General features: G+C 53.4%; 15 protein-coding genes across 15 annotated transcripts; 5 read left to right on the top strand and 10 right to left on the bottom strand.

Annotated features, from left to right (window-relative positions):
* Window positions 1-15: 15 nt before the first annotated feature.
* On the top strand, window positions 16-1,161 carry RHO25_003477 (uncharacterized protein; the record flags this gene model as incomplete). The annotated part of the gene is made up of 1 exon (XM_023598982.1): window positions 16-1,161. One exon carries the CDS (start codon window positions 16-18, stop codon window positions 1,159-1,161), a length of 1,146 nt encoding a protein of 381 aa, XP_023455664.1.
* Window positions 1,162-1,209: 48 nt separating this feature from the next.
* On the bottom strand, window positions 1,210-2,224 carry RHO25_003476 (uncharacterized protein; the record flags this gene model as incomplete). The annotated part of the gene is made up of 3 exons (XM_023598981.2): window positions 1,210-1,866; window positions 1,926-2,002; window positions 2,074-2,224. The coding sequence occupies 3 exons, from the start codon at window positions 2,222-2,224 to the stop codon at window positions 1,210-1,212; spliced, it is 885 nt and encodes a 294-aa protein (XP_023455665.1).
* Window positions 2,225-2,664: 440 nt separating this feature from the next.
* On the bottom strand, window positions 2,665-3,500 carry RHO25_003475 (uncharacterized protein; the record flags this gene model as incomplete). Its single annotated transcript, XM_023598980.2, has 2 exons — window positions 2,665-3,372; window positions 3,423-3,500. The coding sequence occupies 2 exons, from the start codon at window positions 3,498-3,500 to the stop codon at window positions 2,665-2,667; spliced, it is 786 nt and encodes a 261-aa protein (XP_023455662.1).
* Window positions 3,501-4,275: 775 nt separating this feature from the next.
* On the bottom strand, window positions 4,276-4,974 carry RHO25_003474 (uncharacterized protein; the record flags this gene model as incomplete). Its single annotated transcript, XM_065602402.1, has 1 exon — window positions 4,276-4,974. The coding sequence occupies one exon, from the start codon at window positions 4,972-4,974 to the stop codon at window positions 4,276-4,278; it is 699 nt and encodes a 232-aa protein (XP_065458474.1).
* An 837-nt stretch (window positions 4,975-5,811) lies between these two features.
* RHO25_003473 (uncharacterized protein) lies at window positions 5,812-6,432 on the bottom strand (the record flags this gene model as incomplete). Its single annotated transcript, XM_023598979.2, has 1 exon — window positions 5,812-6,432. The coding sequence occupies one exon, from the start codon at window positions 6,430-6,432 to the stop codon at window positions 5,812-5,814; it is 621 nt and encodes a 206-aa protein (XP_023455663.1).
* Window positions 6,433-7,025: 593 nt separating this feature from the next.
* On the bottom strand, window positions 7,026-7,595 carry RHO25_003472 (uncharacterized protein; the record flags this gene model as incomplete). The annotated part of the gene is made up of 1 exon (XM_023598978.2): window positions 7,026-7,595. The coding sequence occupies one exon, from the start codon at window positions 7,593-7,595 to the stop codon at window positions 7,026-7,028; it is 570 nt and encodes a 189-aa protein (XP_023455942.1).
* A 259-nt stretch (window positions 7,596-7,854) lies between these two features.
* YKT6 (palmitoyltransferase) lies at window positions 7,855-8,588 on the top strand (the record flags this gene model as incomplete). The annotated part of the gene is made up of 3 exons (XM_023598977.2): window positions 7,855-7,875; window positions 7,940-8,338; window positions 8,415-8,588. The coding sequence occupies 3 exons, from the start codon at window positions 7,855-7,857 to the stop codon at window positions 8,586-8,588; spliced, it is 594 nt and encodes a 197-aa protein (XP_023455667.1).
* A 1,155-nt stretch (window positions 8,589-9,743) lies between these two features.
* Window positions 9,744-11,726, bottom strand: RHO25_003470 (uncharacterized protein; the record flags this gene model as incomplete). Its single annotated transcript, XM_065602401.1, has 7 exons — window positions 9,744-9,875; window positions 9,950-10,029; window positions 10,084-11,188; window positions 11,239-11,321; window positions 11,382-11,531; window positions 11,582-11,613; window positions 11,668-11,726. The coding sequence occupies 7 exons, from the start codon at window positions 11,724-11,726 to the stop codon at window positions 9,744-9,746; spliced, it is 1,641 nt and encodes a 546-aa protein (XP_065458473.1).
* A 315-nt stretch (window positions 11,727-12,041) lies between these two features.
* Window positions 12,042-13,804, bottom strand: RHO25_003469 (uncharacterized protein; the record flags this gene model as incomplete). The annotated part of the gene is made up of 3 exons (XM_023598975.1): window positions 12,042-12,082; window positions 12,132-13,603; window positions 13,653-13,804. 3 exons carry the CDS (start codon window positions 13,802-13,804, stop codon window positions 12,042-12,044), a joined length of 1,665 nt encoding a protein of 554 aa, XP_023455766.1.
* A 222-nt stretch (window positions 13,805-14,026) lies between these two features.
* RHO25_003468 (uncharacterized protein) lies at window positions 14,027-15,693 on the top strand (the record flags this gene model as incomplete). The annotated part of the gene is made up of 5 exons (XM_023598974.2): window positions 14,027-14,140; window positions 14,197-14,340; window positions 14,388-14,526; window positions 14,581-14,796; window positions 14,843-15,693. The coding sequence occupies 5 exons, from the start codon at window positions 14,027-14,029 to the stop codon at window positions 15,691-15,693; spliced, it is 1,464 nt and encodes a 487-aa protein (XP_023456416.1).
* A 10-nt stretch (window positions 15,694-15,703) lies between these two features.
* On the bottom strand, window positions 15,704-16,798 carry RHO25_003467 (uncharacterized protein; the record flags this gene model as incomplete). Its single annotated transcript, XM_023598973.2, has 1 exon — window positions 15,704-16,798. The coding sequence occupies one exon, from the start codon at window positions 16,796-16,798 to the stop codon at window positions 15,704-15,706; it is 1,095 nt and encodes a 364-aa protein (XP_023456415.1).
* Window positions 16,799-17,133: 335 nt separating this feature from the next.
* RPS16A (40S ribosomal protein uS9) lies at window positions 17,134-17,850 on the top strand (the record flags this gene model as incomplete). Its single annotated transcript, XM_023598972.2, has 3 exons — window positions 17,134-17,314; window positions 17,477-17,562; window positions 17,686-17,850. 3 exons carry the CDS (start codon window positions 17,134-17,136, stop codon window positions 17,848-17,850), a joined length of 432 nt encoding a protein of 143 aa, XP_023456419.1.
* Window positions 17,851-18,149: 299 nt separating this feature from the next.
* On the bottom strand, window positions 18,150-19,211 carry RHO25_003465 (uncharacterized protein; the record flags this gene model as incomplete). The annotated part of the gene is made up of 1 exon (XM_023598971.1): window positions 18,150-19,211. The coding sequence occupies one exon, from the start codon at window positions 19,209-19,211 to the stop codon at window positions 18,150-18,152; it is 1,062 nt and encodes a 353-aa protein (XP_023456418.1).
* Window positions 19,212-19,506: 295 nt separating this feature from the next.
* RHO25_003464 (uncharacterized protein) lies at window positions 19,507-20,046 on the top strand (the record flags this gene model as incomplete). The annotated part of the gene is made up of 2 exons (XM_023598970.1): window positions 19,507-19,581; window positions 19,627-20,046. 2 exons carry the CDS (start codon window positions 19,507-19,509, stop codon window positions 20,044-20,046), a joined length of 495 nt encoding a protein of 164 aa, XP_023456269.1.
* Window positions 20,047-23,159: 3,113 nt separating this feature from the next.
* Window positions 23,160-24,703, bottom strand: RHO25_003463 (uncharacterized protein; the record flags this gene model as incomplete). Its single annotated transcript, XM_023598969.2, has 5 exons — window positions 23,160-23,515; window positions 23,728-23,929; window positions 24,011-24,216; window positions 24,298-24,507; window positions 24,565-24,703. 5 exons carry the CDS (start codon window positions 24,701-24,703, stop codon window positions 23,160-23,162), a joined length of 1,113 nt encoding a protein of 370 aa, XP_023456417.1.
* Between the last annotated feature and the right edge of the window lie 1,350 nt (window positions 24,704-26,053).

The raw sequence follows: 26,053 nt of genomic DNA, 5'->3' as shown, positions 1-26,053 counted from the left end.
ACATCGAATCAAACGATGAGTGCAAACGAACTACAAGCGCTCCTGCGCTTTCTATCACAAGATGCAAAAGTACCATTGGCCACAGCCATAAGCAAAGCCAAGACACTCCAAACCAGCAACCTCGACTCAGTAGACAAACTCGCCAAAGCCAAACCAGCAGAACTCAAGCCCATATTCGAAGACGAAAAACTCATCAAGCAAATCATCGCTGCAGCTAAACGCGTATCAAAGAAACGAGCAGCTGGGGATGACGCTGCGGCGACTTCTACGCCACCAAAGAAGAAAGCGAAGAATGAAAGTCTATTCAGCGAAGAACCTCTCGCGCCAGCAGATCTTGAGGAATCGTTGAAGCTGCCATATAGTGAGCTGGGCGCGTTGGAATTGCAAGATGTGGTCCTGCATACGAATCGCGCGCCACTTGTCCTTGCATTTCTGGTGATTCTGTTGAAGCATACTATGCCCGAGCAGCCGCTTTCGAGCAGATTGAGCTTGGCGCAGGCGTACGTGAGTGTGACGAGTCGGTCGAGAGCCGTATATCTGGGCATCGAAAGTGGGAAGAGTGCAGAAGAAGAAGGCTTTGGTGAAGGGCAGCCGGTGGTGACTGTCGCGGGGAAGGAGATTAAGGTGCTGAAAAGATGGGGTTATGAGTGGAAGTCTGAGGTGAAAGAGGAGCAGGAGACGAGCGAGAAGGCGATCAAGACTGAGGAGGATGTCGAAACAGAGCCTGTGGTAGAAGAAATGCCGCCACTTTGGGCACTCGATCTCGAAGCACTGAAGAAGACTGGCAGTGGCAAGCAGCCCGCTGCTACACAAGCTGGGAATCACAGCGGCCTTCCTATCTACACTCCGCAATCCGCTCGAGCTTATCTCCTCAAGTCATTTGACTCGCCGCCAAGCAGCGACGAAGCAGCTTCGAAGAAGCCATCGGCAGCAGCTCGAGTGGCACTGAAAGAACGAAATCTTGGGAAGTTGCTGCGAGCACTGGATCTGTTATACGATTCGTGGAGCTCGAAACTCAGCCCAGTCGAGCTAGATCAGCGCACATGGAATTGGTACGTCAAAGTACGCCCACCTGTCGAAGATGGCGTAGCGGGCTGGGGGGAAAAGAACAAGCTGAAACTCGCTGATATTCTGGCCTTGCGTCACGTTCCCGATACGTGAAGTGGAGTTCAAACAGAGCCAGCGCTCAACTTTATGCCTCGAATAACCTCATTTCGAGGGCAGCCACTGCGCCAGCTTATCCAGACTACTGAACCCGACAGCTCTTGAGTGTTGGAAGACCTCAAACAAACTCGCCACAGGCTTTTCATCGAGCCACTCTAGATCCAGCCGTTGTCCGGCAGTCTCTCGATCGATCAATACAGCATTCCAGCCCGCGTTCAGCGCACCAACGACATCCTTCTCATACTCATCGCCAACATACACTTTCCGCCACTCTACCGACTCCCCGTCCTCAGCTCTCAGCAAAGAAGTTTGAAGCACCTCCTCTGCAGCTTCAAAAATCCTCTTATCAGGCTTCTCATGTCCAACATCGTACGACATGACAGAAAAGTCAATATCGTACTGTCCAACTTCGGCCGTAACAGAAGACTTCGCATAATGCCCACCATATCGAAGCGGACTGACTTTCAGCCCGAATGAAGTCAATATATCCGGCACGCGATCATCAGAATTGGTTATCACGCCAATCACGACGCGAGTGTTCTCTGCTTTGTGTGCTTCGCGGAGTTTTCTGATAAGAGGTTGGACATCTTCGAAAAGTGTATAGCCTTCGTCGCGCCAGAAGCGGTGGAGGAGTTTGGACACCATGCCATTGGGTATACTTCGCTCGGGCGGAATGAGAGGTTTGAAAGTGTTTGTGATGATCTGGAAGCAGTAGTCAGCTTTGCTCCCGACTTCTGTGAACGAGAACAGCTTCCGCGTACATTCGTCCACCACTTCTCGGGATTCATGCCATTCGCTTTACCATAATTCGGGTTCTGCTTTAATTCTTTCTTGAACGCTGTCAGACTTCATCAGCGTCTCTTTTCTAGAGGGTTGAGTCATGTTATGCCACAAGGTTTGCTTGCGCACCTGCTTTGAAAGAACTGTTTACGTCCTCATTGGTGAAACCGCTCAAGCCAAATGATCGAGCGACGTCGCCGTATTGTTGTGCAATAGAATGTCTAGGCTTGAACAATGTGCCAAAAGCATCGAAGCAAATGAGGAGATTTCGAGGAGGCATGCTTCAGTGTATCGTGTGCTTATGTCAATTTGCGATGTTTCACGCCTAAGGCGTACAACCCACTCGTGCAATGCCTGACGCTGCTGTACAACTGATCTGTGATCTGCGCGGGAAGAGTTTCACGCGACGTCCGTGATGTTGATGGAGATTCCAGTAGAACTGAGTATGAGAGATGGAAAGTAGCGCTTGTCGGCACAATTCACTTGCATGCCGAGACGCTTTGACCTTCTGGCGGCGGGAGCGTAACTTTGCGATGCGTAGCCTAGTAGCGGACAGCAAAAGGGAAACTGGGAAACACGACTACTCTGCGTTTTCTCTCACGAGCTTGATCCCGCAGCTGCCTCGCTTGTTGAGACAGAGTGCCGTAGCTACGCTGCACAAGACAGAGATACGAGGATCGAAAAAGCATTTGAGTTGTCCGGTTAAAGAAAGAGGGAGCCTCAATCGCGCTTATGCAGAACCCACTCCGGATGCTTTTCAGCAAGCAGCCGACTGATTGCACCATCCGTCAAAATCTGCGATCTTCTGTCTTTGTTCTCCTTCATGACTGCGAAGCATTTGCCAGCAAGTTCGCCAAGCTTCGTGTCCTCACTGGCCTTGAACCACACGATTCTGCTGACCATGCCGCCGTCATAGTGATCGTACCTCGAAGGAAACTCAAGCTCTACCTTACCACCTTGAACAACAATGGACATGTTGCGCCAAGAGCCATGCCGCTTGCCTGCCTGCGTCGCCTGTTTTTGCTTACCTTTGGTAGAATCGTCCACTTCATCATCCTCGTACACATTCGTGGAGCACTCCGCGAAAATGTAAAGGTTCTTCCAGGACTTGTAGTCTTCGAACGTACCCCTGCATTGTCCGCGGTATTGGAAAGGCTGCGTCACTTTGTCGAGGAAGCCGGCCTTGAGGAAATCGATCAGCGCCTTGTTCTGTTCTTCGTCCTCGGTCGTGTCCCACGAGTCGAGGAACATGCACTTGCGAAGCGCCTTCGAGCGGGTAATGGTGTCCTTGAAACTGGTGTTGACGCGTTGGAGACGGAACAAGTCCATCGTGTCGACAAACTCGAGGATCTTCTCGACGAGCTCGGGGAGCGAGAACACTTTCGATCGTGCTTTCATGGAAACCCCGCCAGTTTGTGGGTGTGCAATCTGCGACTGGTGTCAGCTCAAATTGCCTTAAAGATCTTGCTTTCAGCAACCTTGTTGTTGCCCATGTCGAGCAAGTCCGCCGTAGTTGGTTGCGCCATCTTGTCGTTGGCGAGGCGCACTTGTGCCATGACTGCGATCGCGAGGCCGCCTTATGCAATTGTTGGTGGTTTTGATGACTTGTCGAGAGACGTGAAGCAAGTTTGGTTGCACCGCAACCACAAAGTGGAGCTAACAGCGTCAAACAAACACGCCAAGGCTTCACATGCAGATGAAGTGAGCATGGAAGCCAGCACGTCTAAGGCAAACGGCTCTCGCGAGTGCCGCGACAACAACGTTTTTGCCTCGCTTCATGCCGGCGCGACGGCCAGCTCTCAGCGCGCAATGGTCTTGCTGAGCTCGTAGGTATCAGCACCCTGAACAGCATGAATGGCAAGCTGTCAGGGAGAACAAATGCCAGAACTCTCTGCTTCCAGCGATCGAGGACCCTCAGCGGTATCGAATGCCCCCTTGACCACGGATATCTGGCGCGAACGGCGGGCATCGTCGTATCTTCAACAAGACTGGCAATCATCGCTCGTGCGCGTAGTCTTGTCTGTCGACTGGACCCCCAGCATTCATTTATGATTTTGCTTTGTTGCTTGTTGTGTTAGTCCAGCTTCATGCCTTGCGTCAACTTGAGAGGGGACAGAGTGTTGAACTTTGTACCTTCGCTATACTTTCGTGGCGTTGCATCGAGTTCATCTGTATGATGGAGGTGTTGGGCCCAATCTTCAAGTGAGGAGCTGACCTTGAGGCATCGCGCACTCTTTACCCCATGATACCAACCTCCATGCTTTCTTGCAGCTCGTGTCTACAAGGCCCAGGTCTCTGCTCCTCCTCTGAATTCCGCCCAGGAATCAAGCACTACCACATAATGGTCCGGTGCAACAAATCCACTTCGTCGTTCATCTTCAGGAAGAGGCGCCAGGCATGCTGCAACAGGTCATGCAGCGTAGGCTCCTCGATGTGAAGGCAGTCAGATTTCTCCAAGTGTCCGCAGTGCAACGTGACTTGCACGCCCACCTCCTTTGCCGTGACCCTGAGCTTGTTCCATGATAATCCTGCTACTCTGCCCTTCCAAGCTGTGCATTCCGCTGGGACCCACCATCCCGAAGTGCACAGCTTTGCCTGAGCCTTAAACCAGTCCTCACTAACATCCAATTCGATGATAAGTCTTGAATCTGTGTAGCTCATGACAATACGGACCCCCATGAACTCGAGAGGACCTAACTTGCCACGAACCCTCGGCTCCAGAAGCAATTGTTCTACAGCTTCGCAGAGGCCTTCCTGTCTCATTTGCAAAAACATGTGCTGTCGAAGTTTCGGCGATGCGCTCATGGTGTCTTTGAAACAAGCACTGACGCGCTGAAGAACGTGCAGTCCGATCGAATCGAGGTTCAGGAGAATCTGCTCGAGCAACTCTGGAGTGTCGAAGACTTTTTGAGCAGCAATGCCCATCGTTGTTGTGCTTGTAGAATTGATCATGGTGGTGACATTCATTTCTGTTTCAGTGTCGTTGGCCACTCTCTCGCGATCAGACGCTTGGTGGTTGACAGCAGCCATATCCCGCTCCTCTGTCCTGTGTCTCGCGTAATTAGTGACAGGTCTTGTCTTCAAGGTGCTCAAACCGCATCTTACCGTGCGAAGGTTTGTGCAAGTGACTTTTGGTCTTGAAGTTCCTCAGACGACAGAGAAGTTGAATCAACAAGTGTGCAATTGAGAAGCAGGCCGCAGGCAGCGGCGAGAATCCCGCTCTTGCCAATAACGCATCCAAAGCAGACGAGACCGTTGTGAAGTGAAGGAACACCCTCACTTCACATGAGCCAAACTCCCTGCGCACCTCCTCACGCGCTCGCTAGCCGTCTCCGCATCGCCACTGATCAATGTCCGAGTACCGCGCCGCCGGTCTGTGGACCATCCATCACGATTCAACCCGCTCCAGCAATCCCACACAGTTTCCGCCCACATAGTCTCCGGCACATGTCCCAGGGTACAACTCCCATGCATCAAAGGACAAATATGCTCCAGAAGACTCCAGCGAAATGGACTTGCAAGACCGTTCCCGGCGACTTCGTTTGTGCCATTCGGATAGTCCATGGAAACGAACATCGGCCCTTCGCGGCAGTCAGTGTGGCCGATCCGTCGTCCATCGTCTATGATTCGATCAGTAATAGAGTCCAGAACTGGCTAGTGGAAAAGCGTCGTGAGATGTTGTTGCTCACTCGACACGCGGAGCGGCGGTGTAGGCCCAGAAAGGCAAGGAAGCGAAGAAAGAGTGCAGCTTGTGACGACCTCTGGGTCTGAAATCCCGATTCCCGCTAACAACGCATCAAGAGGAACTTATAGCAGTGTTCCTTCACAACTCACTTATTAGTATCTATCGCCAACCCAAATCTTGCCCTAATCCTGCCCATAGTACATGACCCTGCCCAGCCCGCCCAGATGAGCCTTCCCAGCGCGAATCGCCTCGTCTGCCAGATCACCCAGTGTATACTTCCCACCAAAGCGCGCCATAACATCATACCCGCAACAATGCAATTCCAACGCATGCTCCGGATGATATGGCACAAGGAGATTCCTCCAGGATTCGTTCCTCTCGATTGGCGTGGTTCTATCCATCGCTTCGGCAGGAGGATCACTAATCATAACACCTGGCGACTCTTCCGACCAGTATAAGGAGATGTTCATGCTCACGGCAATGGCAGCGGATGGTGTTCCTCGCCCGATAGGCCGCGTATTGGTCCAGAACGGGTACAGGAGATCTTCGATGTTAAAGAAGAAACGCTTGTAGATGTCTACTGCCTCGGAAAACTTCGTCACATGGGTGCGTCGCGCATCCGGCTGTTCAAGGTGCATGGTCCTTCGCAGATCGGGAGAGGTTTGGATGATGGACTGAAAGGTGCTGTTGACCCGTTGAATAACGAAGAGCTGTCGCCAGGCGTTTAATTGGCCCAGCTGGTACAGGATACATTCTGCCAATTCCGGTATCATGAAGACTGTCGTAGCTGCATCTCGGTGCATAGTGGGCTAGTAGTGACGGAAGCTAGGCTGCTAGTAGGCAGTGAAGTAGTTGGGCAGCGATCGGTCGAGATGTCGTGCAGTAGTCGAATAGGTGGGCAGCCCAGGGTAGTGATGGAGTATCTCCAGCTCAGTGATCGAAGATTGAATAGGAATATCACGATCGATGTGAGCAGAAGCGGAGGGTGGTGGAGGCCATTGAAAAAGGGCTGCCGCGGAGGGCAGCACGTGGAAGGTCATCGTGTCCTTGTCAGCGTGCAGGCGTGGTAGCGGAAGGCACAGGTAGCGTTGCGGACATTGCGAGTTGCCGGCATCGGTGCACCCACAGCAGGTGGGAAGACATTCGTGTTTTTCCTTCCCTTAGTCTTCGGCGGTTGCTCGGCTAGAGGACGATAAATGGGTCACACGCGCTGACGAGCGCTACTAAGCAATGGCGCGAAGTCGTTCCTGGATCCCTTTTTTACCCGGTCCCTGATCTTCTGGCAGCCACGCGCGTCCGGAAGTCTTCACCGAAACGATGGTATAGCCATTGTTCCACAAATTATGTCGCTAGAAGCAATCTCTGTCTTCAACGATAATTTCCCTTGCGCCTCCACTCACTTGAGGACGGTGTTTGCACCTCTTGCGGCAAGATACTGCTGCACCTGGGTCGTGTTGAGACTCCGCACGACGGCGTAGATCTCTGCGTTGTAGTAATACAGTCCTGACTTGGGATCTTTGTACTTGGCGGGCAGCCCGGTGATGTCGCAATACTTCTTCTTTGGCTTCAAGCTGGGCGCAGCAGCGATGCTGGTATAGGTAACACTCGGCCCTCCAAAGCCAGCAGGAAGCGGTGTGGGTGCGAGACCGTTGTTCTGCTTCGCGTTCTTATCCAAGACCAGGCGACTGAGATCCTGGCTCGCCTTCTCCGCATTGGGGTTGAGGGAGGGCGTGTTCGTCCCATCGCTGTTTGGGAAGGGTGTGCTCGCGCCCGAGTTCTGCTGGGTGTTGATCAGACTCTGCTGCGCGCGCTGCGCTTCAGACAGGATCTGCTTCAAGTTCTTGTTGCGACGCTGCGGCGGTTTCCAGTTAGGATTGCGGAAGGGCTTGTGGATCTTGTGCATGTCGAGCGTGTCGAGCAGCGCGGCGTGCGTCTCGTCGTTGGAGGCGGTCGTGATGGGCGCCATGGTGAGGGTGGGATTCTCGTCTGCGCCGTTTTCGATGAATGTCTTCGTGAAGTGGTGGTGTTTCCGCAAGCAGGGACAGCGCAGTAGACGAACGGTTCGCTGGTTCCAGGTGCAGCGCAATCGATCGGCATGTCAGCTTCCAACGCCGAACAGTGACCACATGCATCACGAGGGGCACCATACCGCTCAGGCACCGCTTTAACTAACACCCACCAATCTTCTCGCCCGATCACTTTCCTCGTACAACCACACGCCCACCATGAAGATCCTCTACATTGGCGTACGTCCATCGCTCTTCCCACTGTCTCCATACCACGACGCTTCTGACACGAATCCCGATATAGATCCTGCGCAATGAATCCAAGCCCGCCGTCGAACTCGCCGCCGAACGCGACCTCTCCAGCTTCTCCCGCTTCACACGATCTAGCGTCGGCGAGTTCCTCACTGTCTTCGCGAAGACTGTAGCCGAGCGCACCAACCCAGGCCAACGACAAGACGTTGAAGAGCAGTCCTACACCTTCCACTCCTATGCGCGCTCCGAAGGCGTCTGCGGCATCATTATCTCCGACCATGAATACCCTAAGCTCGTAGCCCACCAGCTGCTCTCGAAGATCCTCGACGAGTTCCTGAGCAAATTCCCCAAGTCGGCGTGGGAGAACAGCAATGGCGAAGTGCCGTTCACGCAGTTGAAGGAGTATATCGTCAAGTACCAGGATCCACAGCAAGCGGATAGTATCATGAAGGTGCGATAGCTCGATCCTGCTTTGGCGGAAAGCAGAGGAGAGGAGGAGACACACAGGGCTGACGATAGAATGACAGATCCAAAAAGAGCTCGACGAGACGAAAATCGTGCTACACAAAACCATCGAATCCGTGCTAGAACGAGGCGAGAAAATCGACAGCTTGGTCGCCAAATCCGACGGGCTGAGCGCACAGAGTAAGATGTTCTATACACAAGCCAAGAAGCAGAATAGCTGCTGCGTGGTCATGTAAGAGGAGAAGCAGGATAGAGAGAACAGAACTGGACAGTGGAGGAGGAAGATGATACCTGGCGCCAGAGATAGGCTTTTGCGCCGCAGAGCAAAGAAGACAAGGAGTTCAAGGAGTCTTTTGCTTGGGAACTTTGACCTTGAGGATAAACAAAGTGAGCGAATTTCTTTCCACCTCATACTGAATGATGAAGTTTGAGTATGGCAGTCATGAGATAAGCCTGAGATAGAAGCATTGTGTGCAAGATGCAGAATGGCCACAACTAAGCGCACCTAGACATTTCTTCTAACAGCCAACGATCAAAAAGGTGACACATTTATGCAAAACAGTTGATGCCTGCACAGTGGGTTTGACCTATCTCAAGTGGGACATAAGTCGCGCTTGACTTATAGCCCTCCTGTGAGCGTATCAACCACCAAGCGCCAGGGCATTCCTAACGACTTACTGCTCGAGCCACCAAACCGGCAACAACTGTCAAGAGCATACGCTGTGCAAGCGCTATACGTAGGCTGGTCTTGACACGACTGAGGCAGGAAGATCGCACTCGAGGAGCTGCAGTGACCTTCGAATTGATGACAGATTGCAGAAGTAAAGGGCCCCGGAATACTGTATACCACTGTCCTCGGCCTTCGAATCTACAGCAGTCATTTGCTCCTCGATTCTCATACATCTGTTGCCACAGCAAGCTCATCAGCGACTACACATGATTACGACGCGGCAATGAGCAAAAGTTATTGCAGTTAAGCAAAAAAAGAAACAGTGTCTTCCCACCTCGGTGGAATGAACCGTACCGCACCAAGCTACTCGATGCGTGATCGACTAGTAGCCAAGTATCTGATGGCCATATGTAATATCATGCGCCGTTTTTCTCTGACGACTTATTGACTTCACCACCGACGCGGAAAGAATTGTTGGCTGTCTCAGCCTCTCTTTGTCATATCTAGGCTGAATGAGCTGGCTCTGGATGAGAGAGAATGTAAAGCGAGGGGTGTGAATATCAGCTGTGACAAGAATGGGTGAGAGGAAGAGTAAATGAAAGAAGCTCAAATGCCACATCACCGCCCTTTGGCATTCATGCATAAACCTCTGCCTAGCTATAACATAGATCTCAGCAAGTTTCCGCAGCCATGCTCATGCTCCTTATACTGCGCAAACAGCTCACCGACCAGTCGTTCGTCCCGAGTAGTGTCGACTCGTATTCGTGCTCGCAGTGACAATGCTTTCGTTGCGCTTTGCCTTCTCCTGCACCTTCTCGCCCCCTTCGGCCATGTCCCAGAAGCCGGTTTCCATCTGCAAAAGGTTAGCAACGCCACTTCCACATGCCAGTATCGTTGTCGGGAAGAGACACGGGCTGAAGTGCTCACCTTCGTAGCATGAATGAAAATCTTCACCAGCTCCTCAATCCTCGTCGGACTCTGCTTATGCGCATGTTTCTCGATGAGACCTAGATCGATCAGCCCATGCTCAAATGGTCCCCCTCAGCGAATGCCAAACTCACCACATCCCGTCTTCACAGCAGCCGTATAATCCTCTGCGACATAATTGTCGATCCAGGTCGCATACCGATTCGTCTTCCCCTTTCCATCAGCAGGAAATAAGCGACCCTGCAAAGCTTTCAACCTCTTCGCAATAACCGCATACCCCAACAAACACGGCAATAGCGCGATCTGCAAGGCCAACCAATCCTCGCTCTGGCCCACGTCCAAGACGAATCTCGTGTAAGCCGTACAAGCCTGATGCTCCTCATACTGCAACATCATCTCCTCCGTAACGCCAAATTCTTCGCACTCTTTCACATGCAATGCCGTCTCGCGCTGGATATGCAGGACAATCGCCGCAGCACCAGCGATATCTGGCAATGTCTTCGCCTTATATCCCGCGAGAGCGTTTGCGCGCGCGAATTGGATAAGGTAGAGGTAGTCTTGTATCATGTAATATTTGAAGCGTTCCGGATCGAGGCTCCCGTCGCCGAGCTTTTCTACGAAATCGTGGTGTGTAAATTCGTGCCAGGCGGGTTGGACGTCGAAGCGGTCGAGAAGGTAGTCGATGAAGCCATTGGGTGGAAAAGACACAATTTGGAGGGAGTGGAAGTGGTTGATCGGACCGCTACCCACGCCGAGCTTGAAGGCAGTTTTGATTCCAGTATCGACATAGCGGCAAGCGGCGACGACAGCTTGGGTGATTTCGAGACCGTGAGCGAGGTTGCAGGCGAGAGCAGAGGCGAGGGAGCAGCCAGTGCCGTGGGTGTCTTTGCTCTTGAGGTAGGGAAATTCGATGATGTCCATCGTTTCGCCGCCGAAGAGGATGTTGCAAACAAGTTTCTTCTCGGCCTCGCTGCTTGCTGTCTTGTAGTCTGACGTGAGAGGGAAGTGGCCACCCTTGAGGAGGACATATTTGGGACCAAGGGAGTGGACTTCCGCAGCGAGTCGTTTCAGGTCTTCGAGCCCATCGATGGGAAAGGCTTCTTTGCCAGCTTTGCGGAGTATAAGAGTGGCTTCGGGTATGTTAGGCGTGAGGACTGTGGTCAGCGGCAACAAATCCGAGACCATATTCTTCACGGCCTTTTCTGGAAGCAATTGTGCGCCACTTGTAGAGACCATAACCTGACTTGATTAGAATGCATGAACAACTTGCTTTGAAATGACGGCCATACAGGATCGACGACTGTTCTTGCAACATTGTGCTGCTGTATAGCAGTCGCGACGGCAGCAATGGTCTGCGCCGAAGCGAGCATCCCTACAAGGCTCAGTATCTCTCAACGATAGATGCTGCATGACCAGGCCTCGTGATGCCTACCAGTCTTGAGAACATCAACGCCGATATCATCGATACACGCGTCAATTTGCTTCTGCACGAAGTTTGTTGGAGTCTCATGGATTCCATATACACCTTGCGTATTCTGTGCAGTTAATGCAGTCGTTGCTGTCATTGCATAGCAGCCATGCGCTGACCAGGATCAGCATCAATGCCATGTCCTACGGCCCGAACTGACTTGCCGGCAATCACTTTTTGATCGGCTTCCAGCCCACTGATTCATGGTCAGGCCGAAAGCTCTGCTTCTCAAATCTTGCATCGAACTTACGCTCCTCCTGAGCTGTCCGACCCAGCTACTACCAGCACGCGAGGAATCGTGGTCGCCATAGCCGTTTCTTCGAAGTTGTTTTGTTTAGGCAAGTCATCGTTCCAATTTTGTAAACGTCAATCCGATGTTTGCAGCGGGGCGGCCCGATGACGTTGCAGCATTGGGTGGAGCTCTGCGTAGCATGCCAGCGTGGTACGAATTGGCAAGCAAACACTTGAATCATTGTATATGGCGAGCATGGCTCTTCCGGCCACAGGATATTCACAACGTGTCTGCTGCCGTGAATGCAAACAACGAGTTAAGGGCACACCTTCTAGCAGATTGTGGTCAATAGCCATGACCACAAATTAATGCCAGCCCGACATCGCTCAATGCTAGTCTGAATCATCTGTGTCAAATTCAGGCACATTGGGATCTGTGAATTGTCAGTGTACTGCCTAGTAATCCCAGTCCATGCAACGCACCTCTCAGAAGCTGATACTCGAATCGTCCGTCAATCTGGGATAGTGCATTCCTAATCGTATCCTGACTCTCCTGCGGTATTGCCGTATCTTGGTCTGCGTTATCAACAGCCAAAACCAGACCTCTATTCCCAGGACCGAGCTTTTCAACAAAGCTCATGATGCCTGCTTCTGTGAACGTTGTAATGCCACTGAATGTGATGACCTTCAGGTTCTTGAGCTCTGCCAGGCTGTTGAATACCGCGTCACTGATGCCATAGCCGCCCACGTACAATTCTTCGAGGTTTGGCAGGCTGATGGCGAGCATGCCGATATGGGAATCGCTGAAGTAATCTGAGATACGGAACAAGCTGAGCTCTCGTAGCTCCTTTAGCGATGTGAAGGCGTCGATCAAAGTGTCGATATCGTCTCTTATGACTGGATCTGGGTCTGCCCGTAGTAACAGCCGTTGCAGGCCAGCTTGTTGACTCAAAGCCTGATGAAACTCGCGATGGTCCTTGACCACATACATGCCGCCTTCATTTGCATTGATCTGGAGTTTCTGTAGCTTGATATCTTTGCTCTGTAGGACTGGAAGTAATAGATCCGGAGCAGAAACAAAGTTGGTGAGGCTGACTTCACGCAGGCTGGTGCAATTCCGCAACCACTCGACCATCTCCACATAGACGTCATTCTGTGTCGCTTTGAGATCTAGTGTACCCGTGGATGCGGCGAGTGCCAACGTAGTGATTGATGTACATCCTTGTAGCAAAGCGAGTGCAGGCAAGCCATCCGCAGCGAGGCCCAGTTTCAGCGACTGCAGGCTGTGCCCATGATGGTTGAGGGCCAAGCAGGTCTCTGCACCAATCCGACACGAGCTGATATTCTCGAAGTAAGTCAGAGTATTCTTTTGCATGCCGCTAATGAATGTAGCGATAGCATGATCGGCATCATCGTTGAGTGATGAATATATCCTCAAGCTGCTCAGATTCGGACAGTGTTCGTGCAGCTGCTTTTGCAGATCTTCGTTCGCCAAGGCTTTACCGTCCCAGAGGTCGAGTGACTTCAAATGTGATAATCGAGGAGCCCAGTCGGAGAGCACGCTTGTGAAAATATTTGAATTCGTGGGTTCGGTGAGCGCTTCCAGCATGGGGCTATGCTGTGTGATCTTTGCGCCAATCGCAGTGACAATTTTCTTGATATCCAGGCGAGCTGGTCGGCCTCTTGTAGATGTCGCTTGTACGAAATGGAATTGAGCAAGCTCGCCCGAGAAGAACTTCTTAAAAATCTTGCCGCGGAACTTGTCATCATCGAGAAGATCGCCCAGATCCCGCAGGTCCAGTAGCCTTAGATGTCGACAGTAAGGGTAGAGCGTCTTGCCGAACGCAGAAAGCGTGATCGTGCGCCATAATATCGACCATCTTTGCACTGTCAACTCCTGCTCGGCAAGAGGTAGTCCTTCACCGCCGCCTTTGACTGGTGCTGAATGTGAGATGCTGCCCCAGGTCAGTATTATTTCTCGTTGGTAGGCGATGTGAGACACACCGATACAGAGCAGCGATGGCACCACTGTTGGCAATCTGTGCACTGCTAGTAATACAACTGTAGAGCGTTGGAAAGTCTAGGCGTTCAGCTAGTTCAGCCGAGAGCAGGTGGTACAAATCGACAGGAAGAGATTTGGCAGTAGCGGTGGCCATGGCCGGGAGAATCTGGTTGCAAATATCTTGACAGAGACTTAAAATGACACAGTTCAGCGCTGACTGCCGGGCAACCTCCTAAGGCGCCTTTGTTTGATGGTTTGCATGGGATGATGGAGTTGATGGGGTCTGTTGTGGAAGTGACGTTCTCCACGTCAAGTCGCGTCTGTTTCGCGTCTCGCATCTTCCTTCTTCCGCCAAGACCATCACCTACTCGCGAAGATGCCCGTCCTGACATTCTCGCTATCGCCAGAGGCAACGGAACGCATATTCGAGCTATTGCAATGCCTCGCGAAGTTTGGAGACGCCGTATCCATCGAGGCGAAGAGCGACAAGGTCCGAAAACACCTTCAAAGCTCTCTCGCCTGCTTTCAACGACTGATCACGTGTAGTTCACGTTGACGGCATTGAACTCCTCAAGAACCGCATATGCTTCCTTCGCGCTTGATGCCAGGTCTTTCTTCCTGGAATACGACTTCGACGCGAATAGTCAAGCTAGCGGCGGGGACAGGTTTACCTGCCAGCTCTACAACAAGGTAGCAGGAGTCAGACAAAACATCTGGCTCAATTGACTGATAAGCAGGCCCTCCAAGCTGTTTTCAAGGGACGTGTCGGAGACCCAAGACGTCCGGAGACAGCGATTGAACGCTGCGACGTGAGCATTCACGATGGCGAAGAGAGCGCAGAGTGCCGACTCATTGTCAAGATGCTCTCCAAGCACGGTACATTGAAAGCAGTTCGGAACATTCGAGTCTGCGAGACCTAATTTTGTATAGGAATGACGAGGACGTACAGGTTGACATACGAAGCAGTAGAAGTCATGCACGCGCTTTTCGACAAAGCCGCAGCAACCCAAGGCTTTCGCATCTCGTCCCGCATACTGCGAGAGTATTCGGAACATTTTGGTCCAAAGACAGAGCAACTCGATATTGTAGCGCAGGAGGGCAAAGCGACCTTCACGAGCTTCACGGAGAGATCAGTTGATCAGAAAGGTATGATCAATTCCACGGAGCACTTCTTCGCTGACACGGCCGGCAGGGATGCTCCAGCAACCACTCGAGACTGCCATTGCAATCCATACCGAGGACTTCGAAGACTTCCACATGCAGCAAGATCTGCACATCGTGATCAACGTGAATGATTTTCGAGCCATTGCAATACATGCCGAGACACTTAGAGGTCCCGTAACGGCACGCTTTTCGCAACCGAACCGACCTTTGCAATTCGAATACCAGAACTTCGGTGTGCACAGCGAATTCACCTTGATGACTACAGGAGATCGACGTGGTGGGACTTCTGCTCCTGGCTCGAACGTCAGATACGTTTCAACCCGGACGAACGGCACTTCATCGAGCAGACAGCCTTCAATAGCTTCACTGCAAGGCGGAGGGCCAACTCTGAGTGAGCCACGACCCACGACTCGTCCGAATGCTGCAAAGCCAGTGTCGATCGAAAGCCAACGTCCCACCTTGCGAGATCAAGTCTCTACGATGGGCGCTTCAATGGCAGAGGACGAGGATCCTGATCCAGACAGTCTCTTCGTCCCTGATGTCGTCGCTGACGACCAAGCTTGGGACGCACCGAACTATGAAAATGACGAAGATGAGATGCTCGGCTGGGATGCAAGCAACGACAATTTCACCGCCAGCATGCGTCCGACTATCCGCGATCTCAGCGGCAGAAGCACCGCGCAACAACCTGGCCGAGGGACGTACAATCCTGATGCTTTGAAACCTCGACGCCAAGCAGACCTAGAACGCGGCATAGAACCTACCCAACGACTGTCTCAGGTGAGTATTTTGAGCTTCATCGCGGATCAGAAGCCCTTCTTGGAGAATTGCGGCGCTGACAGGAAGCCAGCTACACGGCATGTTCGAGTGAAACGCTGACTGTCAAGCCTCAGCTCGGCAATCCGTGCCGACGCTGTTTTGTCACAACAAAGCTCGTTGCGCAACCTGCGAATATAGCACTTGCGGTGCCGGACAGCGCTATCTCGTTCCAGCGGCCTTTGACGTCGCCATTCTGGTCGGTCAGTGGGCCGCAATTACCATGCTCGCCCCAACCCCATGCCAGGACTTTACCGTCCTGTGTCAGACCAAGGCAATGTTCACTGCCAGCAGCGATGGCCTCGAGAGGTGGAAGATCGGTTGGAGGGAGCTGTCCATGATCGTTCCTTCCCCAGGCTAAGAGCTTTCCTGAATCCATAAGCACGTAGATCGAGCCCCAAGACGCTGCCACCTGCTTCCACCCAGGAATGCTATCAGGAGCATCTTTCTTCACTCCGAATCGATCACTTCTAGCGAGACCAAGAATCATAAAATCCCCCGCGGATCTGTCTCCGAATAGACAAGTAAAGTCTTTACCGCAGACTGCATCAACGACCTTGAACGGAACATTGTTGATCTTACGAGGCCGCCATACGATCTCTGCTGGTGCCCCGAGCTGACCTTGCCTTGCTCTGCCCCAGCCCCAGACATCTCCACTTGCCAGCACCACTACGATATGTCCCATGCTATTGGCGACCTTGATGATTCGATCAGAATGCGATATGAGCCCCTCGATATTCGCTATGGCTTCTGAGACGGATACCGTGGATCCGAGTCCAAGCTCGCCGGAGGTCCCAGACCCAGATACGTAGCACGCATCTTCCCCCACGGCCAATGTAGCAGACCAAGTTGCCGCGACATGATTTGCGGTGCCATAGTCGTGACTGGTGGATCGTTCCTGGGTCCAGACAGTATGTAGCTCTTTTAGAGAGCTCGCCATGCATCTCCCATCAGTGTTGTCGCCTGCTGCAGCGATTGAGCCATCGTCAAGGAGTGCAATAGTGTGGTTGCCACCAGATGCTAGTTGCTTGATATCCGCCGCAGAACCAGTGATCAACCCTTGACATTCGTGTGGCCACGAAACGTCTTCTACATGGCCTATTCCAAGTTGACCAGATCCATTCGAGCCGAAGGCAAGTAGCTTGTATTCGTGGGAGGAGTCGTCCATGTCTGCAACGAGAATGGGCTCCAAATTGTGATCGGAATTCAAGAAGCGGGCGTCACAAATCTCGGGAACACTTCAGCCATGATCTCCAGTTCCGCAGCGCGCCCAAATGTGATTCACAACATGTCTACCCATGCTGTGAAAGTGATGCACGTAAAGCAGAGTTCACATCGGAAGCAAAAAGCGCCGACATCTCGCGCCAAGCCCACAATCCGTCACGTGCTCGATTTCGCACCTTCCACACCTCGAAAGTTTCGAGACCAAGCACGGATTTGCGCCGACGACGACGACTTCTCACACCCAACGCTCCACCCTCCTTCCTCGACAACACCGACAACATGTCTGCCGTCCAGAGCGTCCAGTGCTTCGGCAAGAAGAAGACCGCCACTGCGGTCGCCCACACCAAGCAGGGCAAGGGCTTGATCAAGGTCAACGGCAAGCCTCTGTCGCTCGTTGAGCCTCAGATCCTCCGCTTCAAGGTCTACGAGCCTCTTCTCATCCTCGGTCTCGACAAGTTCGGTACGTCGAATCTGGCAATTGTTGGTGGAATGGAGAAATGAGCATTGGGAACGTGCAAAATGGAAAACGTGGATGGGATGGATGTTGCGCTGGAAGAGGAGGAAACGCTGCATGAATACCATGGCACGATCTGAGATCGCATGCTAACACTTCTTCTCACAGCCGACGTTGACATCCGCGTCCGCGTCCGTGGTGGTGGTCACACCTCGCAAGTCTACGCCATCCGTCAGGCTATTGCCAAGAGCATCGTATGTCCCACCGAGCCTCCGCAAGTAGGCACTCGGCCGCCGCATCCCAACGGATGACGAGCGAGAGATAAAAAAAACTTTTCCCCACTTCACAGACCATGGCGAGCTGACAATGATGTGTAGATCGCCTACTACCAGAAGTACGTCGACGAGCACAGCAAGAACCAGCTCAAGCAGGCTCTTGTCGCCTACGACCGTACTCTCCTCGTTGCCGACAACAGACGCTGCGAGCCAAAGAAGTTCGGTGGTCCAGGTGCCCGTGCCCGCTACCAGAAGTCTTACCGTTAAGCGGTACGATTTTCATGGAGTTCACGAATCAAAAAAGCGCTGGTGTTTGGTTTTGCTGCTGCATGACTTGGGTTACTTATGGCCCGTGATGCCCTGACGGATACCCATATACGGCTTCTGGGGAGGCTATAGAGTAGTAGTGCCGAAGCTCCATACCATTGAGCTCGAGCAAAAGAATCAAGACAATTCATCCCAGCGATTCTACTTCCTGTGCAGTTCTTCTCACTTGCCAGCGCCAGACTCCTCGCTAAACTCAAAAGCACCCGAAAGCCCTCGTTGCTCGTAACTACAGCCTCCTCTCACGCCATCTCAGTGTCCATTCCACCATCACTGCTTTCCTCATCGTCAACGTCAACAACCTGAGTACCATTACTCCTCCTCTCACTAGCAGACCCCACGCCATTCGTCGATCTCCTCCCACCTCCAGAACCACCACCACCTTGCTCCTTCGCAGCCTCAATCCCCACCTTCGGCGCATCCCTCCACTCCGTCTTACAAGCCGGACAAGTTTCACTATCCCTCTGCGCCCTAAACATCTTCCCCACACACGCCTCATGCAATCGGATATTACACGGCAAATTCGGGCATCTCTGTCCCACCGTCACAATCCCCGCGCAAGCCTTACAGAACTTGATCTTCTGATGTGGTTCCTCCTCATCATCCTCTCCTTCCATATCCCCATTATACGCATCGACAAGCCACTGCTGTAATTCCATAAGCGCGCGTTGTGAAGCCGTATACCAAACCGTTTCACGCCCACTTCGCGATTCAATGACAGTCTTCTCAAACCAGCCTTCTTGAACCATAGACTCGATGGCTTTTTCCGCTTGCGATTGTGTCAAACTAGCATTCTTCGACTGTGTCTGTTGCGTCTCTTCATGTCGTCCTGAATCTCTTCTATCCACATCTCCTCCAGGAGCTTTCGCCAATTTTCCAGCCTGAAACGATGTGATCGCCATAATCTCTTGCCGCGGCGTATTGTATGTGTCGAACATGGTGTCGAGAATGCGCTTGACATATGCTATATCGTCAGGCGAATGCGTCGTGGCCAGTTGGGTGAGGGAATCGCTAGTCGTGTTGACCAAGGCGTAGATTCTTTCGCGGGAAATTTGGTGTAGCGAGTTGCGGATCTCGAAGTCGAAGGGATTGAGCGCGTCGTTGATGCGTTGGATGTAGTCTTCGAATTCTTCTTCTGTGACGTCTTCGGGCAGGTGAGGTCTGTCGGGGTTGATTGCGGTTCGGATGGAGGATATTAGCGGTTTGGCCTCTTCGAATGTGATGGTTTGGCGGGCGAACAGGGCCTGAAGGAAGGCGCGGTGAGTGTGGCCGTAGGCTGCGCCATCTTGCTCGTCGTCAGACATTGTGTGTAGGATGTGGGAGATGCAATAGATGTTCGTGGCATGGACGCGTTTGAATTTCGTGGGCGACGCGTCTCGACCCCGCAAAGCGACCAACGCACTCACTTCGCTTGCGTCCACCACAATGACGATGTGCCTAAGGAGGAGTGCGATGCAGCACGATAACACGAATCCTTCGTCTCGGTAGCGAACGCGGCTGCCTCACCGTTCCTACAAGTAACCTGTGCCCAGAGCGTTTTCATCTTGAATATTCACATACTATCGACATCTCATGTTTAGCCAAGCAGACACAGCAGCCATGACATCCTACCTACCCGGCCTCCCGGACCTTCGCAGAGACAACATCGCGTTGTACACCATTCCAGCCTTCTGGGTACTTCAACTCGACCCTCACCAATGTGCTTTCTAACGTCCACAGCTCATCGCCGTCACACCCCGCTTCTTAAGCATGAGACTCTACGAGAGACAAACGGGCGCCAAATTCGATCCTCGCGCCCCACGCAACTTCACCGTGAGCGTAGCCCATGCCTCGAACTTAGACCAAGATACCAAAGGCTTCATATTGCGGGGCGAAGCGGCCATGCTGAACAGCTTTGAGAACTTTGGCCCATTCACAGCCGCTGTGGTAGCTGGAAGTGCTGCAAAGCTGAATCCCGCGACTCTGAACGGCCTAACGATCGTCTACCTGGGCTCGAGAGTGGTGTATAATTGGGTGTATATGAACAGCACCACAATTGGAATGGGTTATGCCAGGAGCCTGTCATATTTGACCGGACTGGGATGTTTGTTCGCTATGTTCATTCAAGCCGGAACGAAGTTCAAGAATGCTGTGCTGTAAGCTGAGAATAGTCTAGAGCTCGACAGGTTTCGGAAGTTAGTACGAGTACGCAGATTCGATCTTACCGCGCGAAGTTCGCTGCCCGAGCACACTGCATGGCAGCTATGCCCTCGTGCAAGGTCCGCATCATCTCAGCCTTACTTGTGCACAGTATTCACACGCCGTTGTAGAAGCATAGCCTTGAGTGCAAAATGAACGGCCTCCGCAGCTGGACCCTAAGCTTTCTCCAAATCTTGGTTCGAGTGAATCTAAAGCTCATCTGTACCACCAGTATAAGCTTTAATTGACGACACTTCATGGCAGTCTGGAACTTCCACTGACGCAATCTTGATGATATATGAGGTTGTCCAGACGTAGTTGTCTCGAATTCATGAATGGAAGCATTCACAATGTATTCTCCTTTGCCAACGGATCAAGGTGAGCATGTTACCACTCTTATTATGCTGCAGCTGTGCGACCGTGGGCGAGGAGATGTGCGATGACGACGAATTCATTGCTGAGCCGCGATGTGGAGGGCGTTGCTGACATCGGAAAAGTCGCCGAAGGTGTGAGCTCGCTCTCCGTCTGGTCCCGTTCGTTCGACGTTGCAATGGAGCTGTGAGCGGCATCGAGACGCTCATGAGCGACTGGCGCCTCGAGCAGTTATGTGTCGGTAAAGATTTCGAGCTTCCATCCGGAGACATTTCTACGAGGCCTTTGCAAGTCCTGCAGACGGCGGTGCGATTGACAAGACGGACTAGAGGGCCGGGCTGGCGACCCCGGTGGTGTTGGTCGATGGTAGTCTGCGCTTGTTAGCTTGAACTGGCGCTCGCGGTGAATGAAATCGTGCTTCAGGGATAGTGTGGGCCGATGATGGAGCGAGTCGATCTCGAGACCTCAGCTGATGTGTTCTGAGAGAGTGTTGGTATACTCTTTCCACTTTTGAGCATATCGCGGTACGGTCGACGAGGTGCTGGCGGTCTCTGGCATTTGAGGAGTCGCTCGCAACAGTACTGACAACCTTCATGCATCTGAGGTCAGCCAGATGACCAGCATATGAGCAGTCAGGGAGGAAGGATGTGTCATGGGCCGTCATGATAACAACATCCCCAGGCATGCGAGCTGCAAGCTTGTCGGCATCATCGAATCTTGAGCATGCCACGCTGGATCTTCACTTCAAGCCTTGTTCGGGCGCTCCAGACGCCACAAAGGGACTTCCTATACCCACGGCTTTTCGGACTTGCTTGCACAACGACGTGGCAGAATCGCCCCCAACGTGGCTGAACAGCCACTCGCCGGAGATGTCGACATCGAAACCGAGACTCGGATTATGCTTGCAGACTTCGGTATCTAGATTCGCTTCGACGCTCGACAATGCCGGCTCCAGTTTTCGGCAATCCGTGCAGATATGCGTGCAAGATCCGATGTTCTCGAAGACGCCGGTCCGGATGTATCAGACCCAGTCCGCGAACAGACAGCGCGCACCCCGTTCGGCAACATCGTACCGCTAAGCGCGAGCCTTTCGGGCAGCGCATGGGGGTGACCTGGCAAAAGGCAAAGAGCGAAAGAATTATGCTTTCCCTCAAGCGCCGTAGGGCGAGAGTTAGTCTTTGTGGCACGGCCGCCACGAGGAGCAGCCTTGTACGACACGCCAGCGGTTTGGGCGTTGACTCGCATTAGTCTCGAAACACCGAAAATAACGAAGAGATCGCGTGCGCGAACTGGGATCTACTGCCTTGCCGCCCGCAGTAGCTTATATATAAGCATCACGCAACCTGACGACCGTTTCGTTTCGTGCCGAGTCGGGGTCGTTCGTAGTGAGGTACCACCAGTGGTCCCGCGTGGTCGATGGTGAAGAAACGGACGGGGTCGTGTGAGGTTTTAGCGGCGAGGCAGACGAGGCAAGGCGAGGCAAATTTGTTCTAGCATACATTGCTAGCAGTCGCTGCGGAGCCGCATGACGGACAACGTCACCTCCTTCCTCCACGCTCGCAACCAACTTCCGCGGCATCCGTCTTCACAGCATTGGCACATAGTCCCCAATAGCCTAGTCTAGTCTATGGACACGATAGTCTAGGCCACAAACAACAACACTCGAACAGGTTCTCTAGTCCCAGAAACCAGGGCACAGTAGATCAGGGCAACGGCAGCTAAACAGTAAGCGTGGCTCGTCAAGCCTCCTAGTGGGAACGTCGACGCAAGTAGTAGTGTCGTGCAACGACGCCATCAGATCCATCGTAAGCGCCATACTCTATCTCATTCCCGGCACTTGCTCTCACGAACCCACGCTAGTCGCTTCGTTTACTTGCAGCTTCGGCTTCGGCATCCATCTTCCATGGCGCCTCCACCGCGTTGCACTCGGCATACATGGCGTGCAACGGTGCTTGTATCGTGCCCGTTCTTGGACGCCCACCCGGCAGTCGGTACGCCGTCACAAGTACCCGCAAAATAGATACAAGCAACGAGCCTTTAAAGTGCCGGCGTCACTAGGCTGCACAGCATGTGTGCCACTTGCGTCTATAGCGAGCTCCAGATATGAGCTTGTGAAACCAAAGTAGTTTATAAGGTCTGAAGTTTGTCGTGCGTATTTGCTACTGTCACTCCACGCCTCGCAGTTCGTACAAGTCGATACTTGTGCTCTCATGCCATTCCTTCTTCTTCGTTCTCTTCTAACGCTCCTCAGTCGCACAATGCACAAGAAAACATATGCTGAAAGCAAAAGACCTTCATCTAAACCTTTGAAAACCCTTTCCCCGCTGGAGCGACGCCTGGTAACCCGCAAAAGAGACCAGACTTGGTCAAAGAACTTTCTGCCTCCGCAAGCCCAGGAGGGTCGTGTATGGTATCATCAGCCATCGTGAAAGACGGCAATGCAAAAATTTCATCCCCTCGTGCATTGTTGCAATGCAAATGTACAATTCCGGCAACGCCAGTCACCAAGGACAAGTCGTCCACTGCTGCGGCCATGGACAATGCTTACTATGCAGGGCCCCAATCTTCGTATTATGATCCTCCTCGAAGTGTCATCAAGTTAAGAGGTGTTGTTTATCATGCCACTCGTGAGCTGACTACTGCCGCCGATACTGTCGGCGGAGCCTGGGAGATTCGTCGCACAGCAGTCGGTCGTCCGCATACTATGCGCGTTGCTGATAAGCCAGTCCGCCCTGTCCATACGGGCTTTGGGGATAGCCCTGTGTGCCGTACATCTGGCCATTGCTGGCATACTGTGGTGCGCCATCGACTTGTTGCGGTTGCGCATATTGGCTTGGTGTTTGGCCAGCGGCGGGTTGGTAGCCGATTGGGGGCAGTTGAGGTCCACCCATTTGAGGCTGCATCATATGAGCCTGGCCATAACCTGGTTGGCCTTGAGGTTGCGTGGTGTCTTGACCATTGCGGGCGGCTTCCTGGCGTTGGCGCTCTTCTTCGGCCTTGCGGGAGTTCTCTTCCTCCTTCTTCTTAGCCTTCCACTCTTTGCGAATTTCCTTGAACTCTGTGGAGAAACGAGTCAGCGTATGCGGGGAAGACCCGAAGAGTGTGGTATGACTAGCTCGCGCTAAGAAGCAAAACATGGACAAGCTTGACATCTAGCGCCCGCGCGCGACGAATGTCAAACCGCGCGCTCGGGTTCACGAGAAACCACGACGCGACATCGAAGCTTGAACGCGCTTTGCACAAAAACAACGCAGAGTGAGTGTAACGTACCTTCTGGAGTCCTCTTTGTACCGTGCGACTGCATGGTCACGTGCGCGTTGAGATGATTGAGAGTGCCATAGGCTTTCTCGCATCCATTCCACCCACATTTGTACATGCGCTCAATTTCCTCGTAACGCCGTCTCGGTCGCTTGTGCTGTTGCGCACCCGGAATAGGGACGAAGGAATACACAGTCGAAAGCGGATGTCCGCCCTGTGTCACGTTAGGATACACTACGGGATGCGCACCAGCATAGGTACCCACCGCTGGTGGTCGAGGGATTGAGTGCGCTACCATATTGGGCGCAGCGCCTGCAGTGGTCGCTGGCGAATGACCATACATGGCCGCCTGTTGCTGGTAATGACCAGCCCATTCCGGGCGCGCGTAAGACGTCATGGGTTGGTTTCCGTATTGCGGCATATGTTGCTGGTCTTGTGGTGGGTAGGGTGAATAGCTCTGCGGAGGAGGATAGCTCGGGCTCGACTGAGCGATGGAGGGATCTATGGGAACTTCTGCGTCAGATTTGCTGCCATGCGCGTGATCGTTGATTTGGTGCCCTTCGGGCGTAGAAGAAGACGGACTTGAGGTTTGCGCCATGTTGCTGGGCGTGCCTGCTGCGTAGCGGCTTTGCTGCTGGCCTTCGGCGTAGGAGCGCTGAATGTACTCGGGAAAGCTGCCTGAGCGCGCCGACTGTGGGAGGCCGTAGCTCGAGTCGGGCGTAGCGGAGGCGGAGTAGTTGGACGGCTTGTAGTCTTGTTGGCCGGACTGGTATTGCACAGCAGACGCTTGATCTGCAGAAGAGCCTTCAGACTGGTGTCCGTTGTACGAGGCGTATGGTGAGGTCAAACCTGACTGCGGGTACTCGGGCTGTCTACCATCCATTGACTGGGGAGGGTCTTGACGCTGGCCGTGCAGGTGCGATGCTAAGATCGCGCTGAGGGATGTGTCGTTGGTCTGAGTGGGTGGCGTGTCGTAGGCTCTGGACATAGAGCAGTAAGGCTTGGTGCGAGTCCGATGCAATGGCCTCCAAACAAAGCGCGATGACAGCGCGCCGTCGAGTACAAGTGCCCGCAGATGTAGGCCGGAGGAAGGCTGCTTGTTTTGCAGGATGGTAGCGCGCTCCCTCGGTACCTTGTGCGCGGATGTTGTGCAGATGGTGTCCGTCCACCAAGGCCCACCGACGCTTCTAGCGTGTGCCGTTCCAAGACACAAACACAGGCGCGGCCGGGGCAGGAGCCAGGTCGTGTCTCGAAGCTTTCAAGCTTTGCCCGAACCGAATTTCCGGCGCGCAGGCCGCGAGGAGATGCAGTCTAGTCGATAGAGGAAAGGCGGGCGCGATTTGTGATGACAGAAGCTCGTGCTAGATGAAAGGGCTATAGCGCGCTTTGTAGCAGCGTATCGTGGCGTGCACCCTGGAAATAGCGCCGTACACCGGCGCCCGATATGGCTGGGTCAAGCAACACGGTGGGGTAATGGTGCCGTCCGTGACGATCACCTCTGCTAGCTGCCGGAGCCGGAGTTGCAGGAGAGGCAAAGTGCGAGGTGGATTTGACCGCGAACCTGCAGGGGGAGCGTGGGAGCGAAAAGTGGGTAGGCAGAGACACTCTCGCAGGCGAAGATCACACGGCGACCAGGATGTCGCAGCGGAAATAGTGCAAATTGTGCGCGTGCCGAGGACGATTCGCGCTGCCTGATTTGTGCAGGCCTCGAGCAGCTGGTGTCTCGGAGACACGTCGCGGTGCTGTGCTGTGCTGTGATGATGGACAGAGGTGCGCGCGCTCGCCTCCGGGATAGAGTTTGCGAGGAGTTTTCCAAGAGAAGTTGCGTGGAACGCTGCACGCAGCGCACAGGCGTTTTGGGGGGGCTTCGCGCCAGTAATCTGCCGTCCAGTCCGCCGCAGCTGAGGCCGTGAGATGATGACGGCTGTATAGCGGTGCTGAGGACAGGTCGGCTGAACTCCGTGATGGAGAGGGCAGCGCACGCAGAGCAAAGTGGTGTGCGCGGGCCGTCGGTCGTGCAGTGCCAGCGTGGTGCGCACCTGGAGCTCTGCGGGCGTTGTGGGCTCCCAGAGGGCGTGTGCTCGCCGCAGCAGCAGCAGCAGCAGAGCAGAGCCAACAGCAGCGATCGCTCCCACTGCTCGCGCACGAACGGGCCTGTCTGCGATGCTCCTCTCGTGGGCGTGCGCGGTGAAAATGGTGCGTCGGGAGCAGGCGCTAGTCGAGCGAGCTAGAGCCCAAGACGGCAGTTCGACACAGCGCAGCAATCTTAGGAGAGCAGTCGTGGGCTATGGCGATGATTTCCCGCAGCGCCTGCAGCCTGGCGGTGATGAAGAGCGAG

The sequence above is a fragment of the Cercospora beticola genome, chromosome 2, assembly GCF_033473495.1.
Source record: "Cercospora beticola chromosome 2, complete sequence".
In the NCBI taxonomy this organism is placed as follows: domain Eukaryota; kingdom Fungi; phylum Ascomycota; class Dothideomycetes; order Mycosphaerellales; family Mycosphaerellaceae; genus Cercospora; species Cercospora beticola.
This window is presented reverse-complemented; position numbering and strand designations above follow the sequence as displayed.